Source organism: Crotalus tigris, unplaced genomic scaffold (assembly GCF_016545835.1).
Source record: "Crotalus tigris isolate CLP2741 ecotype Arizona unplaced genomic scaffold, ASM1654583v1 scf7180000019154.1569036, whole genome shotgun sequence".
Lineage (NCBI taxonomy): Eukaryota > Metazoa > Chordata > Lepidosauria > Squamata > Viperidae > Crotalus > Crotalus tigris.
In genome coordinates, this window is record NW_024097404.1 from 768,663 (window position 1) to 785,527 (window position 16,865).

Consider the following 16,865-nt stretch of genomic DNA (forward strand, 5'->3'; position numbering starts at 1 on the left):
TAAAACTGATATAACTGATTTTTTTTTAAAAAAATAGATTTCATTTCCTTGTATTGAGTTAATTCAGATATAACTCTAAATTGTGTTTTAGCTCTACATGGATGAGTTATGGAGTCATGACCCATACTCTGATTTTTCCCTCTCAGTTCAGTTTTAAAGGCTAAAATGGGCTGTCAGGGGCCAAGTAAAGTTGGCTGTTGCATTCCAAACTAAGTAAACTATTTTTGGTTGATTTGATTGGCTCAGAATCTGTCTCAGTATCACGGTATCAATCATTACAATCCAGACATCCTGAATTAGCAAGCATGTATCATATTTATATACAATAGATTACTACCTAAATTTTTTGGCAGATATGATAATACACATAAATTTGCTTTGTTTTCCTTTTTCTCTTTCGAATATTGTGTCCCTTGTATAGCTTTTGTTGATCAAGTTAGAGAAGATTTGCTCCCAAAATAGTAATCTCTTCATTTTTGGCTATCAACCTTACTGCAGCTATAAGCTGCTGAATACAATTATTATATTAATGGGCTTAATAAAAAAAGGTAGAAAGAGAAGTAAAAGGGAGGTTTTCTCTACTAATCATCTATACTTCTTGAAGAAATTTAGAGGTTGTTTTCAGTAGACAATTAAAGTGTAATTCAAGCGATATGGAATTCTTTTTTTAGAATTATATTTGAGTCACCATCCAATTTTAAGTGTTCTACTCACATTTTGAGAGATGGATTAGGAAATAACACAAAATATTTTTGTCTAATATGGAATTGCATAGAAGTGTTACAAATCACCAGGATCTTCTAAGCTGACTGTAAACCTTAGAAGTATATCTAACCATTTTATGAAACCAAAATGTTAGTTTTATATTCACACCACTAACCCGTGATTCTAAAATATAATCTGTTAACAATACTGACTACTAGATAGCATTATTAAAGAATGGACCAAACTTTCTGGACTGTTGGCCATGTTTGGAATTTTATAACTTATTATGTAGATTCTTGCAAAATGACTCCATAGTAGGCAAGGCTAATCATAAAACAGTTATTTATCAAAAGATAAATACCATCCAAGTTGCTCTGACATTTTGATGCACATGGACAATTCTCAAACAACTCAGTGGAATGGATTTTCCCATCATTTCTAACAACATCCCTGGAATACAGATGTAGATATATCCCTGAAATATTCTTGGAATTAAATATTATAGTTCGGTAAAATTAAAATAAGGTAAAATAATAATAAAAAATGTGAGATCTAGAGTCCAATAAAATGAAAAAACGTCTACTGTACCATATATATTAAGTTGCATTGAAAAGATCTATACTTAATTAGATTTAAAAAAATTTAAGTTTTTTTCAATATGTACTTCAGATGTCGAATGTTTCCCAAAAATAGTTGCAAAGGTTTTATATTAATTTAAATATGAAACATCAAGAATCTATTTATCTATCTGTCTGTCTATCTATCCCCATAATATAGTAATTATAAAATAAAGACTATATAATGATAATGAAAAACTAAAACTTACATTGATAGCACCAGAATCAATCCTGAAAATCTCTCCACAAAATTCTTATATATTTTCAAAAGGCCATTGAAGAGTGATGGACTCCTTGCTAAGCACTGGTGGTACTCAAATATTGTCATGTCCTAAAAGTGGCACAATCTGTGAAAAGGTTGAAAAGCCCTGACCTATACTATACTTAGATGCCTCATGACCAGTACTTGCGCTTAAACTTGTTGCAGTATTCCATGCTCAAAATTTGAGCGCTTGGCAATCAGCATGCATTTATGACAGTTGCAGCATCCTAGGGTCACATGGTAACCATCTGCAATCTTCCCAAAAGGCTTCTTGCAAAGTCAGTGGGAGAACTGGATTTGCTCAATGATTTATTTAACAACCTCATTGCTTAGTATGGAAGTTCCGGTCCCAGTTCTGGTAATAAGTCAAGGACTACTGCATTAAAGTCTTAAGGGTGACCCTAAATTTGTGTAGAAATGGCTTTGTTTCTGGATTTTCCATATCACTTGTGAAGAATCACATCAAGGACCTTAAGTACTCCCTACAAAATAGAGGTAATGTTGTCATTGTTAGGTACAATTTTCTAGAATAAACTTTTTAATATCATGTCTATAGCTAATGTCTTTTAAGAAATTCAGCATGCAACAGATTACTTAACTGAGCTACTTTAACTTTTCACCATTGTTCTTGTTTACAATATTACAGTTGAGTATATACCTTTTGAATATATCTGTAAATTCAGGAAATGTATGACGATATATTTAGAATGAAATGCTCTAGAAAATCGGTAGATGGAAGAAAAGTTAAATATCCCTCCCTTAGCTACTTCAGTGCATTAATTCTGTCTGTAGTTGAAGCTATTAAAGTTTTATTATGTGTGGTAATGTGTATTTTGAGTACTTTCAATCCATCTTCTAGATAGCATTAAAAAGATGAAGTGAAAAAGCTTTTATCAGCAGAACTGCCTACATTTCCACAGAATATATTTAGTACAAATAAGAATTTACTGAAATCAAAAACTGCAAACAGAATTTTTGCAATATATTTCAAGTTGACTAAAGAGCAATTCATACTCAAGGAAACTGTTGTACTTCTGCGACCTCTGCTGGAAACTTCAAGGAAAATCTTTCGTATTTAGAAAGGTAGAAAAATCTCTCATGATCTACAAAAAAACTTTTAGTGCCTTTTAAGTAACTTTTTAATTAAAACAATTAATTATCAAGTTATCTCAAAACAAGACTAACAGGGCAAAAGACTGCAAACCAATATTGACAAGAAATTCATCTCAATAAAGTGGTTATTATACTAATTTGTACAGATTAATTTCCAATTGGAGGAATATTCTCATGAAGATACTGCAAAGCCAGGTCAGTCCATTTCATTTCTTGTTCTTTCACTGATTCTGTTGCTCCACCATTGTCTTGTTCTGGTTCTGGAAGTTCATTCTGAAAATAAAAAAAATATTTATCATTAAGTAATTAAAGAAATGATAGAACTTAGTGGGAAAAAAAGTTCTGTTTTCAATAGTAATCAGTGGTTTGGTTTTTTTTTGAGAAAAATCTATTCATAAATGAGAAAGTAAGCAATATTTTGTTTTTAATTACAAATCTAAAATATCTTTAAGCGCATCATGCATAAGGGTATATATATGCAATTGTTAATGGCTTACTGGCTTAAATGCTAGGCATTTGGAAATCAAGTTTGTAATTATAGTTTTGCTTATTACAATTAGAGTCCTACTGATTCTTCGGTATATCTGTTATATCACCTTGTTTTTTAGTGATTAATTCCCTCTCCCCATAGATACCGAGATGTAGCATACAGGCAGTTCTCAACTTACAATCATTTGTTCAGCGATTATTTGAAGTTACAATGGCACTGAATGAAAAGTGGTTATGATTGGTCCTTGGAGTTCCAGCCATCCAGCAATCCCTGGGGGTCATACAATTGTCATCTGCATACTCGGCAACTTATGACTGGTTGTCAGGTGTCTACAATTACATGACTGCCATTTGCAATCTTCCATTCTGGCTTTCTCAGAAAATACAAGAAGATGGCAGGGAAGAACAGACCCTCTGTGCTTGTGTTGGCCACTTGTGCAGCCCCTATCTGGCCCTCTCCCAGACTGACCTCCTCACTTGGCCGCAGCCACTTATCTGCCTGTGGGCCTGGGACTGGCAACTTCCTCCTGCTTCCCCATTGTCCTTAGACAAGCAGGTAGGAACTTGCCTTGCCTAATGATCATGGAATTCAGTTAACTATGCCAAGAGGGATTGTAGGGATTGCCATTGCTAAGTGATACAGTTGTACTTCATGATTACATTCCGGTCTCAACTGCTGCAAGTCGACAACTATCTGTATATTGAATAAACATTCATAAAAAAGTTAAAATTAAAAGTTCCATAACACTGACCCTTACTGATGTATAGGTCAATACTGTACAACTTAAAGGGTTAACAAAATAGGTTCTTGCATTATACTCCACTTAAGCTAAAAATGACGTTATGGTTAATATAGTCATGCTATAAAAATATCAACACAAGATATTGTACATATATACGATAGTACAAGATATGGCTCAATAATGCAATTAACATAATTTTATGAAAACATACTGTTTTGCTTGCTTGCTGTGATTTTATTTAATAGTTGATTCATACAACCCTTATAAAACCAACACTGAATTATTTTATTTTTTAAATGCATTTTATTTTATGTAAATAAAACATTTGTTTTATTTATAAATGTGTATCCATCCAATCTCGAATTGCTCTGTTTGCTTTTTGATTTGTAATTTCCACTTTGATTTGTTTCAAGAAGAACATTTTTTAGGACTAGTGCAGGATGGTGAACGAACAGAAACCAACCACATATTATCATTTGCTCCAGCAGTTTTTATTGGGAAACAGGAGAGATAATTCCTTTTTCCTGCTTCAGTACATCCCACCAGTTGGCACCTCCTTAAATTAAGTACTCTTTTCCTGGAGTGAAATAGAGCAGAGAATGATAATTCTTTTAAGGAGTTGCTAATAAGTGTCATACATTTCCCAACTTACACTTTGAATTAGCTTCTCCCCTTTAAACCTAGATCACTGCACAACTCTAATATATATTAAAAACATTTCAAACAGCTATAAAGTAGATGACAGCATTAAAAGAAATGTATGTGGCATCTATAAGGCTATGTTTTGATATATCTGTATTAACAACAGTTGCATTACTGCTGCTTAGTTTTATTATAAATATTTGTACTATTTATATCTCACCTTTCTGCTCCTAGGGAGGAACTTTATCAGGCTTTTGGAATGTTAGTTCTTGACTGGGTTTAAATAAAATTATTAGCAAATGCTTCATTGAAAGCTTTTTGAAACTGAGAAAATATTCTAAAATAAATGGGAAAAATATATTAATTATCCAGGAACTTACCAAGGGTATTGCCACATCTTCATATGGTAACTTATCTTCTCTCCATGCGTCATCAATCAAATCTAGAATTCTCCCATCTCTTTGTACTTCACTGTCCATTTTTTGCACAGTTTATAATGAGGGCTATGATACAAAGGAAATATTTATGCATATATACTACTGCTTCTCATATACCCAATTGCCAAAGAAATTCCATTGAAATGAACGGAAACTGTTTTTTAAAAAGTGAATTAGTGAAATATAACAAACAAAAAATAATGCTTTGTTTACAATTTTAAAAACTTCATGCCTTATGGTAAGTAAAATAAACTAACTAAAAGGGGAAAGAGAATAAAGGAATAAAGTAAAAAGAAACCACCTAATTTAAATCAACTTCTCATGAAATTTTAACTACAAAAACATATTGTTCCATCTTCTCATTTTAAAATATAAAGACATTTTAAAATTGCTAGGGGAAACATTTTGAATGAATGTTTCAACATCAGGAATATAATCTATTTCAGTATCCTTAAAAAATTATCCTTCCCAAGGCCCCCCCCCCCGATAAAGTTCTTCCTAAAATCAAAATTCATCATTTTAGAAGCATAAATGAGCAACATGAACCATACAACATTGCTTTTACTGAGCTATATATGACACCAAGATCCCTCTACTGCTAATCAAAACTGCTAATCAAAACATATGTAGGTATATTTTATTATACCTACATATTTTAAAAATCCAGTATAGAGAAATTGTATCATGTTCCTCCTACTTTTTGTTGGGCTGTTACATTTTGCAAGAAACTTTTGGGGAACATTTTGAAAAGCACTTTTTCTTTCCCCAAAATCTTTTAATATAACCTTCAAAATTACATTCCTATTAAATGTAACCTATTATATAACAAGATAAACAGCAATGATATAGATTTTTGGACATTTTCAATGGTTATTTTTCCTCAATGTCAGTAACTTTCACATATTCACTGCTTCACAAACTTTTGTGACTTTGCTCTGCAATTTGTTTTGTCTTAATTGCAGTTTTTAAGAGATTAGTGGAAAAATTATGCTTACTAAGGGAAAAATATTAAAAACATGACAATTATGTTTTATCAATATTTGCAATATTTTTGCAAGATCTCTACGCAATGAAATTATACAAGCTTTTTATAAGAAGAGATTTCAAATTGCTTCACAAGATGTTATAATTTTAAAGGAGATCCCATCTAAAATTTTAAGAAGAAGAAAGGAGTTTGCTTTTTTAGCAAATGAACTTAAAAAGAGACGAATTTCGTTCAGATGGGATATTCCGATTGGAATGGTGGTGAACTACCTGGGGATATCTTATAGACTTAATACTGCTTCTCAAGCAAAAGATTTTTATACTTCGGTCTTGGGGGTATGTTCATCGTCATCTATTAAGTTTAAAACCTTGGAAGAAAAGAATGTAGAATTACAGTTTGAAGACCCTAAAATTGGGGAACCTTTGCCTGAGAGATCTCACCACGTTCAGATTGAGGAGCAGAAGATAACTTGTGTAGCACATAACTGTAAAGAAAAGCAACAACAGAAGAAGATTAAAGAAGTTTCACATCTAGTGGTTTCTGAATCTGTGGGAGAAGCAAGACTTATAAAGCCTTTGGAGCAATCTTCAAGGATGGAATTGTTGTCTGAAATGAAAAATGGGAAATCTCAGCTTGAGGAGTTTCAACAAATTGAGAGGAAGGGGCAGAGGACAATTCGTGCAACATATAATTGTAAAGAAAAAGACCAACAGAATAAGGAGTTTAAGGAATCCCCACATGTATTGGCTTCTGAGTTGTTGGGAGATCCAGAAATTTTGGAGCAATCTTTAAAGCCAGATCTCAAAGCACTTCTCTTGAGTTTGATAAGGTTAAAGACGAATATTCAAAATTAGAGAATGATAAGGATGGAGAATGAAAATGGACAATCGAGATTGATAATAATAATATCAGTATGATAATGGATGGAGAATGAAAATGGACAATTGAGACTGATAAGGATTGTGTTTTTTTTGTGGATGGAATTTGTTATTGGTGAAGATTTAAATGTTTAATGTGTTTATTGTGGATGGAATTTCTTATTGATAAAGATTTAAATGTGTATAAGGGATTCTTTAAGTTTTAAGTAATGTTTAAATTTGTGTTTTGGGGGAGTTTATAAAAATGATAATAATATTAGCATGATATTAGAAGGTTTGGAGTATACTATAATGTGTTTAGTGTCTGGGTTTATTTTTATTTTTTCTAATTATTATTACTATTTTTAAGATGGAATTTGATTAAATGTGTATAAGGGGATTCTAATGTTTAAAGTTTTAAGTAATGTTTAAATTTGTGTTTATGTTTAAATTTGTGTTTTGGAGGGAGTATAACTCGTTTAACTAAATGTATTTAGATTTGTTTATGATTTATATTAGATTTTATATTATAGTTATAGATGTTCAAAGAAAGTAGTGCTTAAAATTGTGTTTCGGGAGGAATTTATATAGAATGGTGGATAATATTATAAGCATGATTAGAAGATGTTCAGAGTATATTATAATGTGTTTAATGATTATTATTTTTTAGAGATAATCTATTTAATTTAGAATATTAAGATTTGTTTAGGATTTATATGTGTTTTAAGTTTTATATGTGTTTTAAGTTTTTTCTTTTTCTTTTTTGAAATATTTTGGATAAGCCCGTAATCAACTCTGGGAGGTCCAGGGGAGGGTTAGGGAGGTTTGGGGAGTTGGGGGAGGGTACGGGAGGCTGGGGGGGTTTGGGGAGGGGATTTGTCTTGTAAAATTTGAAAAATTTTCAATAAAAAAATATTTGCAATATTTTTCTTTTAAAAATACTACTATGGAGGAAAAATACAGGTATACCTAATAGATAACAACATTTAATAACATCCATCAGGAAGCATTCCTGTTCTTTAACCATTATACATCTGTCACAGCACTTTTCCATCTATGATAGATTTAGAAATTCCGAATTTGCCAGCATCTTTCTGAAAGTTTTAATAGGTCCAGCCACTTGCTTGCTTTATTTTCGTATTTCTTATTTATTTATGAGACTTATATACCGCTTTAAGTGCAAGCACTCTCTAAGCGGTGTACACCAGTAAGCAATGAATATATATTTACATTGCCCCCAACAATCTGGGTCCTCATTTTACCTACCCCGGAAGGATGGAAGGCTGAGTCAACCTTGAGCCGGTGAGATTTGAACCGCTGACCTGCTGAACACAGTCAGCTAAAGTGGCCTGCAGTACTGCACTCTAACTGCTGCGCCGCCTCAGCTCCTTCTTAATCTCCCATTCCTCTTAATTACCTGGATTTATCATTATTCAAGTGTCTTATTGCTGGGCTAGTTGTAATACCACTTAATGAAGAAATAACTTATCTTACAAGTTTGATTGTAAAACTTACAGATGATACTTATCGATAAACACAACCGCAACTCATTTTCTCATGAGGACCTGCAAGACTCTCTTGACAGCCCGAAACTAGCAGCACCTACATTCTTAGTTTCCCTGCCCCTATATGAAGCCTGCCGTTTATCCATCTCGACTTCATTCCAAAAAGGCGGCTATTTCAGCACCAGCCCTCTCGTGCGCCCCCCACTCCTCTTTTATTGCGCCCCCTCTTTCTCCTTCCGCCTCTCACACTAATGCCCAGGCCCACACCTGCAGCACGCGATATCCGCCGCTCTTCACGTCCGAACGAAAGGACGTGACGTCACAGGCAGCAGTTCTAGTAGACGTAAATCATAGAGAGGATCGTAGAGAAGGTGGGTGGGGCGGTCTCAATTCTTCCCCTAGGAGCGGCTTGGAGGTAACGGAAGAACTCCGGGGGATGTAATGGTGGTGTGCGGGAGCGGGTTGTTCGCCTGTTCGTTTCGTCGATTCCTTTTGGCGAGAAACCTTAGGGCTCTGAAGTGCTCTGAGTACTTGGCATCGGTTATTTGCCGCCAAGTTTACCGATTTGGCTCCTTTTCTGACGCTCTGCTTTCCGTTCTCAGTTCTCTTAGTCCTCTGTTGTCGGTTCGCCCTTACTCATTTTGGCTTACTGAGTGATGTGAACCCAGCGCGTTGAGTTACTTTATCGTTCAACATGTTATGTGAATCCAGAAAACTGGATTAAATGAATAAACCGCGACCCAGTGCGAGTGTTGTGCGAATGCAGTCACTCAATTCCCATCTCTCATTTGCTGGTCTTTGCCCAATTCCTTTTCTTTACAATAGATGACACAAGAATTCTTTCTGAGCAACGTTGGAAGTCCCAATGCAGACTTCAAAAATAATTTGAGACGCTATTCTACAGATACTTGAGAAGGTCCTATTTGAAAAACTTGACAGTTTGAATAAAAATCAAGGTGCATTTCTTTTAAATATCCGAGGAAGCCTCAGCTAACAAAAATGCATTCTTGTTCCAACAAGTCCTTGGAAAAAGATGGGGCATTTTATATTTTTACATACTTAGGAAGTTATTAGAAGGTTAATTAAACCAGTTACAGTTCAATTAATTATTGTGGGTCTTTAGAGGATATTGTTGCCATGATGTGCTAGGAGATTAATCTTTCCTAGCACTTAAATTCTACTTACCCCATCACCTCATGTTCTCTATTCATTGACCTTGTTAGTTCTACATTAATTGTCTGACGGAATAACATGGATAAATATGCACCAATAACCATTGACTGAATATATTTCCTGGCCACACTGGAGATACAGTCAAAAGTTTTCTGTTAAATATAGTTTAGGAAATGCCAATCGTGAGTTTTTATCTGATGATTTTAGGTTTGATAAAAGAATGGAGAAAAATATGAACAATAAATTAGCAAAAATTAAAACTGTTTATTAAATCTAAGAGGCATTCCACTTATTATATTTTATTTCTTTTTTACCTTAACAGAAATGAAAATAATTAGGACTTTAGAGGAAAAAAAAATCTGAGAAAATGGAATGATGTCTTTGTTTGCACTAAGTATTAAATACTAGATGGCAACTTTCAGGTAAATTCTGAATTTAAGATACTTTATTAAAGAGTAAGTATTTAGTATTCAGTCTTAACAATTTTGGAGAATTTAAGCATTCAGGGCTGGTTTACATATAGCTGGTTAAATATAGCCATTCTGTGATGAAGGGAACAGGTATGCAAAATCTTTCTACTATTCAGATAAGACTTTCAGTGGACCCTTTCAGTGGATTCTTTACATACTTTCAGTACAAAACAAAATTATTCCTTTCAGCAATGTACAGTCCAATAACAATCAAAATTTACAAGTTAAAATTATAAAAAAGCAATACAATAAATATATACAATAATATCTAAAATCATAGTGAAAATGACTTTAAATCTGTAAAATCCTAAAATAAATGGCTCTACACAAATAATAAGATATAGATGTTTTCTGTATTTTCTCATATGGTGCAATTTTCCAATGGGCTATATCAGATGCTAAAATTTGCTAGGTCAATTTGTGAACCAGTACAGTCTTGTACTGCCAGTTTGCTTGCCTCCTTGTTGTTATTAGTTGCAATGTTGTCCATGGGGTTCGACCCATCGCGACCCCATGGATAACGTTCCTCCAGGCCTTCCTGTCCTCTACCATCTTCTGGAGTCCATTTAAGCTGACGCCTACTGCTTCAGTGACTCCATCCAGCCATCTCATTCTTTGTCGTCCCATTCTTCTATTGCCCTCAATCTTTCCCAGCATTAGGCTGTTCTCCAGTGAGTCATTCCGTCTCATTAGGTGGCCAAAGTACTTGAGTTTCAACTTCAGGATCTGGCCTTCTAAAGAGCAGTCAGGGTTGATCTCCTCTAGGACTGACCGGTTTGATCGCCTTGCAGTCCAGGGGACTCGCAGGAGTCTTCCTTTACTATCTCAGCTTTCTAATCTTAGTATCAATTGGGAGTTTTTCTGGTAAAAATACCATAAAACTGTTGTGTATGTGAAAATTATTTATATGGCATCTATAGATCAACATTTCTTAAGTGTTAAGTGTATTTTTTTTATTTGTATGGTCTTCAGGCATCTCCTGGGTCACTTGTAGTTCTTCCATCTGAAGATAAATTACAGCGCATGTTTTGGGGTGGGTGACGCCTTTCCTTTCTTATTTTGAAAAAGTGAGAGACACAAAGCACAAAATAATTGCAACAAATACATTTTTATGAATAGCTTTAAAGCTACTTTAGAACTTTTAATTTTATAATACTATGGTAATGTATGAAATAAAGCTTGCTTAGTTAAAGTTTTAGCAAAATGTTGTTTGCTAGTTTAGTTTTGTATTATTTTTAGTTTATGGTCTATAGCAGTGGTGGGATTCAAATATGTGAACAACTGGTTCTCTGTGTGGATGCGGCTTCCGGAAATCCATTCTGAGTCTGGACAACAAAAAATTACCTACCGATTCTGCCGAAGTGGTACGAACGGGCCAAATCCCACCACTGGTCTATAGGTTATAGTCTGCCCACCATTTAGCCTGCAAAGCTATTGAAGGTTTAATTATTTCCTACTATAAACTGTGTAATTTTTCAGTGATTTTTTTCCCTTTTCTAATTGTAGGTCTTTTTATTACGTGTTCTCTCAGTGTGATAGGAGGGGTAGAAATGGTGATAGCTTACTGTAGCATAATTTTCATTTTTTTTCCAGCAGCTTTAAGGGAAGTGATTTCAGGATGGAGGCATTGTTGGAAAAAATGCAAACCCAAGGACATAGCAGGTGTGTATTTGCTATTAATAATGTTATTAAAATAACATTAGATATTAAGGCAATAATATATTAGCTACTTCTTTTACCAAATAGTCAGTAAACATTTATTAAATGCAGCAACTTGTGGTGTTTTTTTCCATTCTAATACAAAAATTCTGAATCTTGAGGAAAAAGAAATGTGCATTCATTTATAATTTGTATCACTTTTTACTAAAATAAATCAATTTAGCAGTGGTATTGCTAAATATTATTTTAAATAAACTCTTACGAAAGTGTTGTAATTCAGAAACAGCTGTGTTTTTGCTTGTCTCTTAATTCCTTGTTTAAATGCAACTGCAAATGGTGTTTAAAACAGTAGTACTATGTTTACCTTTTAAAGTTGCTGTACCAACTAATTCAGGCTAATTACAGAGAGATATGTAAGCCATTTTAATGTGCACTTTAGTGCACTCAGTGTAAAGTAATTCTTAAGAATTAGCTACATAGAATTAAGAATAATTATTAGGTTATACCAGTTATGTTCAGCTTCAGAAATTTTTATCATTATATTTATACTTCTGATAATAATAAAAAAATAACATTCTATGGGCATCAGAATTGTGGTATAGGGAGGGTGAGTGCAGCTGTTACAGTACCAGGGATCACCATTACAATTTAGAACAGGGATGTGTAATGAATTTTCCCAAGGGACCATATGAGAAACTGGGACTGTTGTGGAGTAATGTAACCTGATTTGATGTCCTCAAACTCCATCACTTTAACTCCTCAAGCTGATCCAGGTGAGCGGCAAGTGCTCTGCAGGCACAGAAAAAGTGCTTTCCATGCCCTCATGTGGCTGCCAGCCAACTAAAGGAACACATGGAAATTGTGTAGAGCTGGATCCAACTTGCTTCTCCTGTCCCTTGCAGCGACTTATTTACATTTGATTTTTAATTTCCAATTGACTTCATACAGGCCGGACAGGGTCAGCTAAAGGGCCATAAATTCCCCAGATCTCATTTAGACTGATTAATGTAGTAGTTGTGTATATTTGTTTCACTGTAGGACACTGCTCTACAAGGAGCTTTCTTGTAGAACAGGGGCCCATGGGCCCTGGACTGGCACTAGTCTGCGTTGTGCCAGAAACCGGGCCATGCAAACGAGTGAAATCCCATCCATGCACGTGCAGATTGCAGGCAACACGCAAAACCATGCCCCCTCCAGTCCACAGAAAAACCTCTTTCCACGGTACTGGTCCCTGCCATTCAAAAGGTTGAGGCTGTTATTGTAGAGAACCTGAAAACATAAAGGTGGAATCTTAGTTCACTGGAATATTAGTTCTTACATTTGGACATTAAATGTTCTTATTCACCCTGTATAGAAATCTGAGTCTCTTACATTTTGATATCAAAGCTCTAATATTTGTAGAAGTAAAAACGACTATTGTGTCATGGGCAGACTGGAACACAATTAGAATTTACAGGTTTTAGGACAGTACTGTTTCAAGTTAACATTTCTGGCATGCTTAAGATATTCCAGCAGTGAATGTTTTATATAAATTCCGTTCTACTGAATGTAATGAGAATTTTTTTTTTAAGTCTATAATCAGAAACAAACAGGAAAGGAGAAAAATGCTATTCCTCCTTGTTTTCAGCTTGCTTGTATAAGACTAGTTGCATTTTGAATTTGTTCAGTTAGTTCATTCATTTTAGATCCACTATTTGAGTAGAATTGCACTGTAAATTGTTTTATATTTATTAAAAGAATCATGCTTTTCCTTATGTGTTTGCTGTGCCTTTGCTTTGAAAGAACCAAAGTGAAATCTCCAGTCAAGGTTTTGAAAAGCTTGAGATATTCATTTCCACTAGCTGTAATTGTGTGTTCTTGTCAAATTATCTTTTCCATTTGTTTTCAGTAGATTTGAAGTTCAATGTCATATGACTGCATTGCTTAGTGACCGCAGTGCTGACACTTCTAATTAAGCAAATCTCATATTATCTCTAAGTGTGATGTCACATCACCATTTGCAATCTCTTGCTGGTTTCCCCATTGTATTTGTTTGTTGGAAGCCAACACTGATGGTTGCAAATGCTGATCACGTGACCATGGACGCTTTACAGCCACAACTATAAGGACTGGTTGTAAGTACCATTTGTTCAGCTTTGTGATAACTTTGAATGGTTACACAAGAACCATCTATACTTACTTTATGCAGCTGCACAATACCAGGAAAAAGTACAGCTGCTTTAATAAGTTATGGATGAATATTATGTTTGCACTTTTATGTACTCTGAAGCATCTTTTTGAATCTCAATCTGCTGCATAGCCCTGCTATAGAATATTACCTATGGCTAGGGCACAGGTCGGCAACCTGCGGCTCCGGAGCCGCATGCGGCTCTTTGAGTCTTCCCTTGTGGCTCCCAGCCTCCTCTGCCTCTGCAGAGAGAGACAGAGACAGAGAGAGGCAATTGCGCTTCCCTGCCTCTCTCTCTCTCTCTCTCTGTGTGTGTGTGTGTGTTTGTGTTTTTGTGTGTGTGCATGTGTAAAAGAGAGTGCACTCACAGTGTTCTCTGAGCAGCTGAAAAGCTTACTGGGCGGAGCTCCTCCCTTTGCTGCGTCTTTGCAGGAAGCAGGAAGCAGGAGAGAGCTAGCTAGCCCAGCTAGGCTGACTCAGGAATTCTGGGAGTTGAAGTCCATGAGTCATAAAAGAGACAAGGTTGCCTACTCCTGAGCTTGTGGACAACAGCTTGAAGCTTGCCAGGTGAGCAGCAGATAGGGGGGGGGAGAGAGAGAGGGAGAGAGAGAGAGAGAGAGAGAGAGAGAGGAAAGAGAGGAAAGAGAGAGAAAGAGAGTGGGGGAAGAGGAGTGGCAGACCAAGGGCAGATAGGGAGGGAGGGAGAGAGAGAGAGACAAAGAGAGAGAGACCCTTTTGACATCTAAAATGAAGATAACACTGCATATATCCTTTTTTACCTTTATTATAGGTGTGTGTGTGTTTGTGTGTGTGTATGTGTGTGTGTGTATATATTAATATATACATATATACAGACACACACACACAAATACCCCCCCACACAAACACACACACCTATATAAAGGTAAAAAAGGATATATGCAGTGTTATCTTCATTTTAGATATCAAAAGGGTTTTGCGGCTCCCGGGGTTTTGTTTTTGGTAGGAAATGGGTCCAAGTAGCTCTTTGAGTGTTTTGGGTTGCCTACCCCTGGGCTAGGGGCTGGTCTCAGAGAAAAAGATGAAGAAAGTTTTGCTTACCTTATATCAGTTTTCTGGTAATTGTGCAATCAGTAAAGCTATTTTCTCAATAGCAGAAGTTTCCAGACTTCATGTGAGGCAGAGTTGCAAGAATTGATGAAGCAAATAGATATCATGGTGGCTCACAAGAAAGCTGAATGGGAAACTCAAACTCAGACTTTGGAGTCTTGTTTAGAATTCCGAAACCAGGAGCTGTCCTCCCTCAAAAATGCAGCAGAGGAGAAACACAAAGAGGTATCTCTTTGAACTTTATGTAATTTTCATTTTATTTAAATAGACATTACCTGTTTTCTGAAAAATTCCGCAATAGATATTGACCCCATAAAAACATACCCCTTGAACATTTCTGGAGGTCATTTAAAGGAATTGGTTCATAAGTAAAATGCTATCATATGAAGTGCATTCATTAGTCATAGTTTGAGAATTCTGCAAATATTATGTGAATAGTATTCATTTGATAAAGTGGTAGACTCACCATTACTTTTTCTACGTCTGTTTTTCCAATTTGTTCCTTCTATATTGAAAGGTTTTAAGTGTTATTTATTACATCATGATTTGATTCACATTTTATAGTCAAAACCATTTAGCTGGTCATTGATAAAAATATTGTAAGATTAAGAACATAACGTCAGTAGTTTCTGCCTCAAACGTAATCTCTTATCAGAGTGCAAAAATGGCCCTGGGCTCTGTGAACGTTTCCATATGAGGGATTTATAGTGAGACTTGCAGCAATAAACATCTTGCCTTTGGTGGTTTGGTTGGATGTGGTGATGATATTTATTTATTATCAAATTTGTATGGCCATCCATTTCACAAAAAGTGACCATGGGTGGTGTATTATTGTACATGCTATAAATGAATAGTATAGAAAACTTCAGTGTCATGCATACTTTCTTAAAGAGAACACTACATTAGGGATGCATCGACTCATAAAATATGATCTCCATGACTGTTACTGTTTTTCCCTTAAGAGGGTAATGTGAAGCACCACTAGATTTTGAAAACTAGTTTTTAAATTGACAGTTTTATTCTCTTAGGCCTTTCTCCAATATATTTAAACTGTCAGAGTACCTGAATTAGACAGTGGCAAAGTGAATAAATTTAAGACTGTTTTGACATTGAGCTACTTCAACAAAAAGTAAATTGGATCCAGATTGTAATCATGAATACCTGAAATTCCATAGCAACCCCTTCCTTGTACATCTTGACTCTAAGAGTACGTTTGCAGTGGGCAATAGTTGCTATAATTTGTAGGTTCCAGGAAGACTTCTGTATGATAATGTCCCACTAGTTTTGTTCATCTCTTACTTAAATATGGAAAATTAATTTTACTCATGTTATATCAGCAAATGATTCTGAAGTTTTGTTTAGTTTTGCTTTCTATTTAGGAAATAACCTTGTTTATTAATTTCATTACCATGGTAAAAAAAAGTTTTATAGGGAGGAAAAAAGGGGAGTAAATGGGTCTGCTTTACTAATTTAGAGTTCTGACTCTTTGCTGGATTGTCATTTATGTGGACAAACATTTATATATTCAGTTCTGTGGCTCCATAGGTTTGTTGTTTTTCCAACCCATTGTCCAAGTAAAGTTTCTCAGACAGAATTTTCTGTATTAAGCTCTATATTATTATTATCTTCCAGACTGAGAGATTGTGCCAGAGATTAGATGAGATGGAGCAACTGAATCGTGAGATGACTATAGAATATGAACGTCAGTTAACAAAAGTCCAAAATGAGGTGAGATCTCTGAAAGATAGCAGAACTGCCTTGACCAAAATGTAAAGCGGGTTTCTTCATAATCATATCTGTCAGATGAAAGGCAGCTTGTATATCTGTACATATAGGTATTGAAATCAAAGAATATAGATTGTTTTCAGATGAATAAAGACATACATTTTGAATAAGAGTGAGTACACTTTCAATATAACAGAAGACAGTGATGAATGTTTTTCTTTAAAGTT

At 35.0% G+C, this 16,865-nt stretch overlaps 2 protein-coding genes across 13 annotated transcripts in view; one reads left to right on the forward strand and one right to left on the reverse strand.

The window, feature by feature from the left end:
* Positions 1 to 1,030: 1,030 nt before the first annotated feature.
* On the reverse strand, positions 1,031 to 8,710 carry ANAPC13 (anaphase promoting complex subunit 13). Of its 3 annotated transcripts, none has more exons than XM_039360083.1 (3): positions 8,623 to 8,710; positions 4,952 to 5,074; positions 1,031 to 2,970 (listed from the first exon to the last, which is right to left on the reverse strand). In XM_039360083.1, exons 2-3 carry the CDS (start codon positions 5,048 to 5,050, stop codon positions 2,845 to 2,847), a joined length of 225 nt encoding a protein of 74 aa, XP_039216017.1. In that variant the 5' UTR covers positions 5,051 to 5,074; positions 8,623 to 8,710; the 3' UTR covers positions 1,031 to 2,844. The 3 variants fall into 3 exon arrangements, with proteins under 3 accessions (XP_039216017.1, XP_039216019.1, XP_039216020.1); XM_039360085.1 differs by lacking the exon at positions 8,623 to 8,710 and adding an exon at positions 8,366 to 8,615; XM_039360086.1 differs by lacking the exon at positions 8,623 to 8,710 and adding an exon at positions 8,117 to 8,315.
* A 2-nt stretch (positions 8,711 to 8,712) lies between these two features.
* Positions 8,713 to 16,865, forward strand: part of CEP63 (centrosomal protein 63) — a 28,821-nt gene continuing 20,668 nt past the window's right edge. For 2 of the 10 annotated variants that reach the window (XM_039360071.1, XM_039360082.1), the window contains exons 1-5: positions 8,713 to 8,770; positions 9,851 to 9,950; positions 11,592 to 11,660; positions 14,958 to 15,138; positions 16,546 to 16,641. In XM_039360071.1, coding sequence (XP_039216005.1) covers positions 9,937 to 9,950; positions 11,592 to 11,660; positions 14,958 to 15,138; positions 16,546 to 16,641 — 360 coding nt within the window. In that variant the 5' untranslated portion in view covers positions 8,713 to 8,770; positions 9,851 to 9,936. Of the gene's footprint in view, positions 8,771 to 9,192; positions 9,312 to 9,850; positions 9,951 to 10,970; positions 11,032 to 11,591; positions 11,661 to 14,957; positions 15,139 to 16,545; positions 16,642 to 16,865 lie in introns of those variants that run through there. The other 8 variants (XM_039360077.1, XM_039360080.1, XM_039360079.1 and 5 more) reach the window with 8 other exon arrangements.

What these genes read in the sequence shown, in the direction of transcription:
- ANAPC13 (XM_039360083.1), bottom strand. Translation starts at nt 5,050, where the DNA reads ATGGACAGTGAAGTACAAAGAGATGGGAGAATTCTAGATTTGATTGAT. An exon ending in AAGATGTGGCAATACCCTTG is followed by an intron (nt 2,971 to 4,951) that starts GTAAGTTCCTGG and finishes TTTTATTTTCAG; the next exon opens with AATGAACTTCCAGAACCAGA.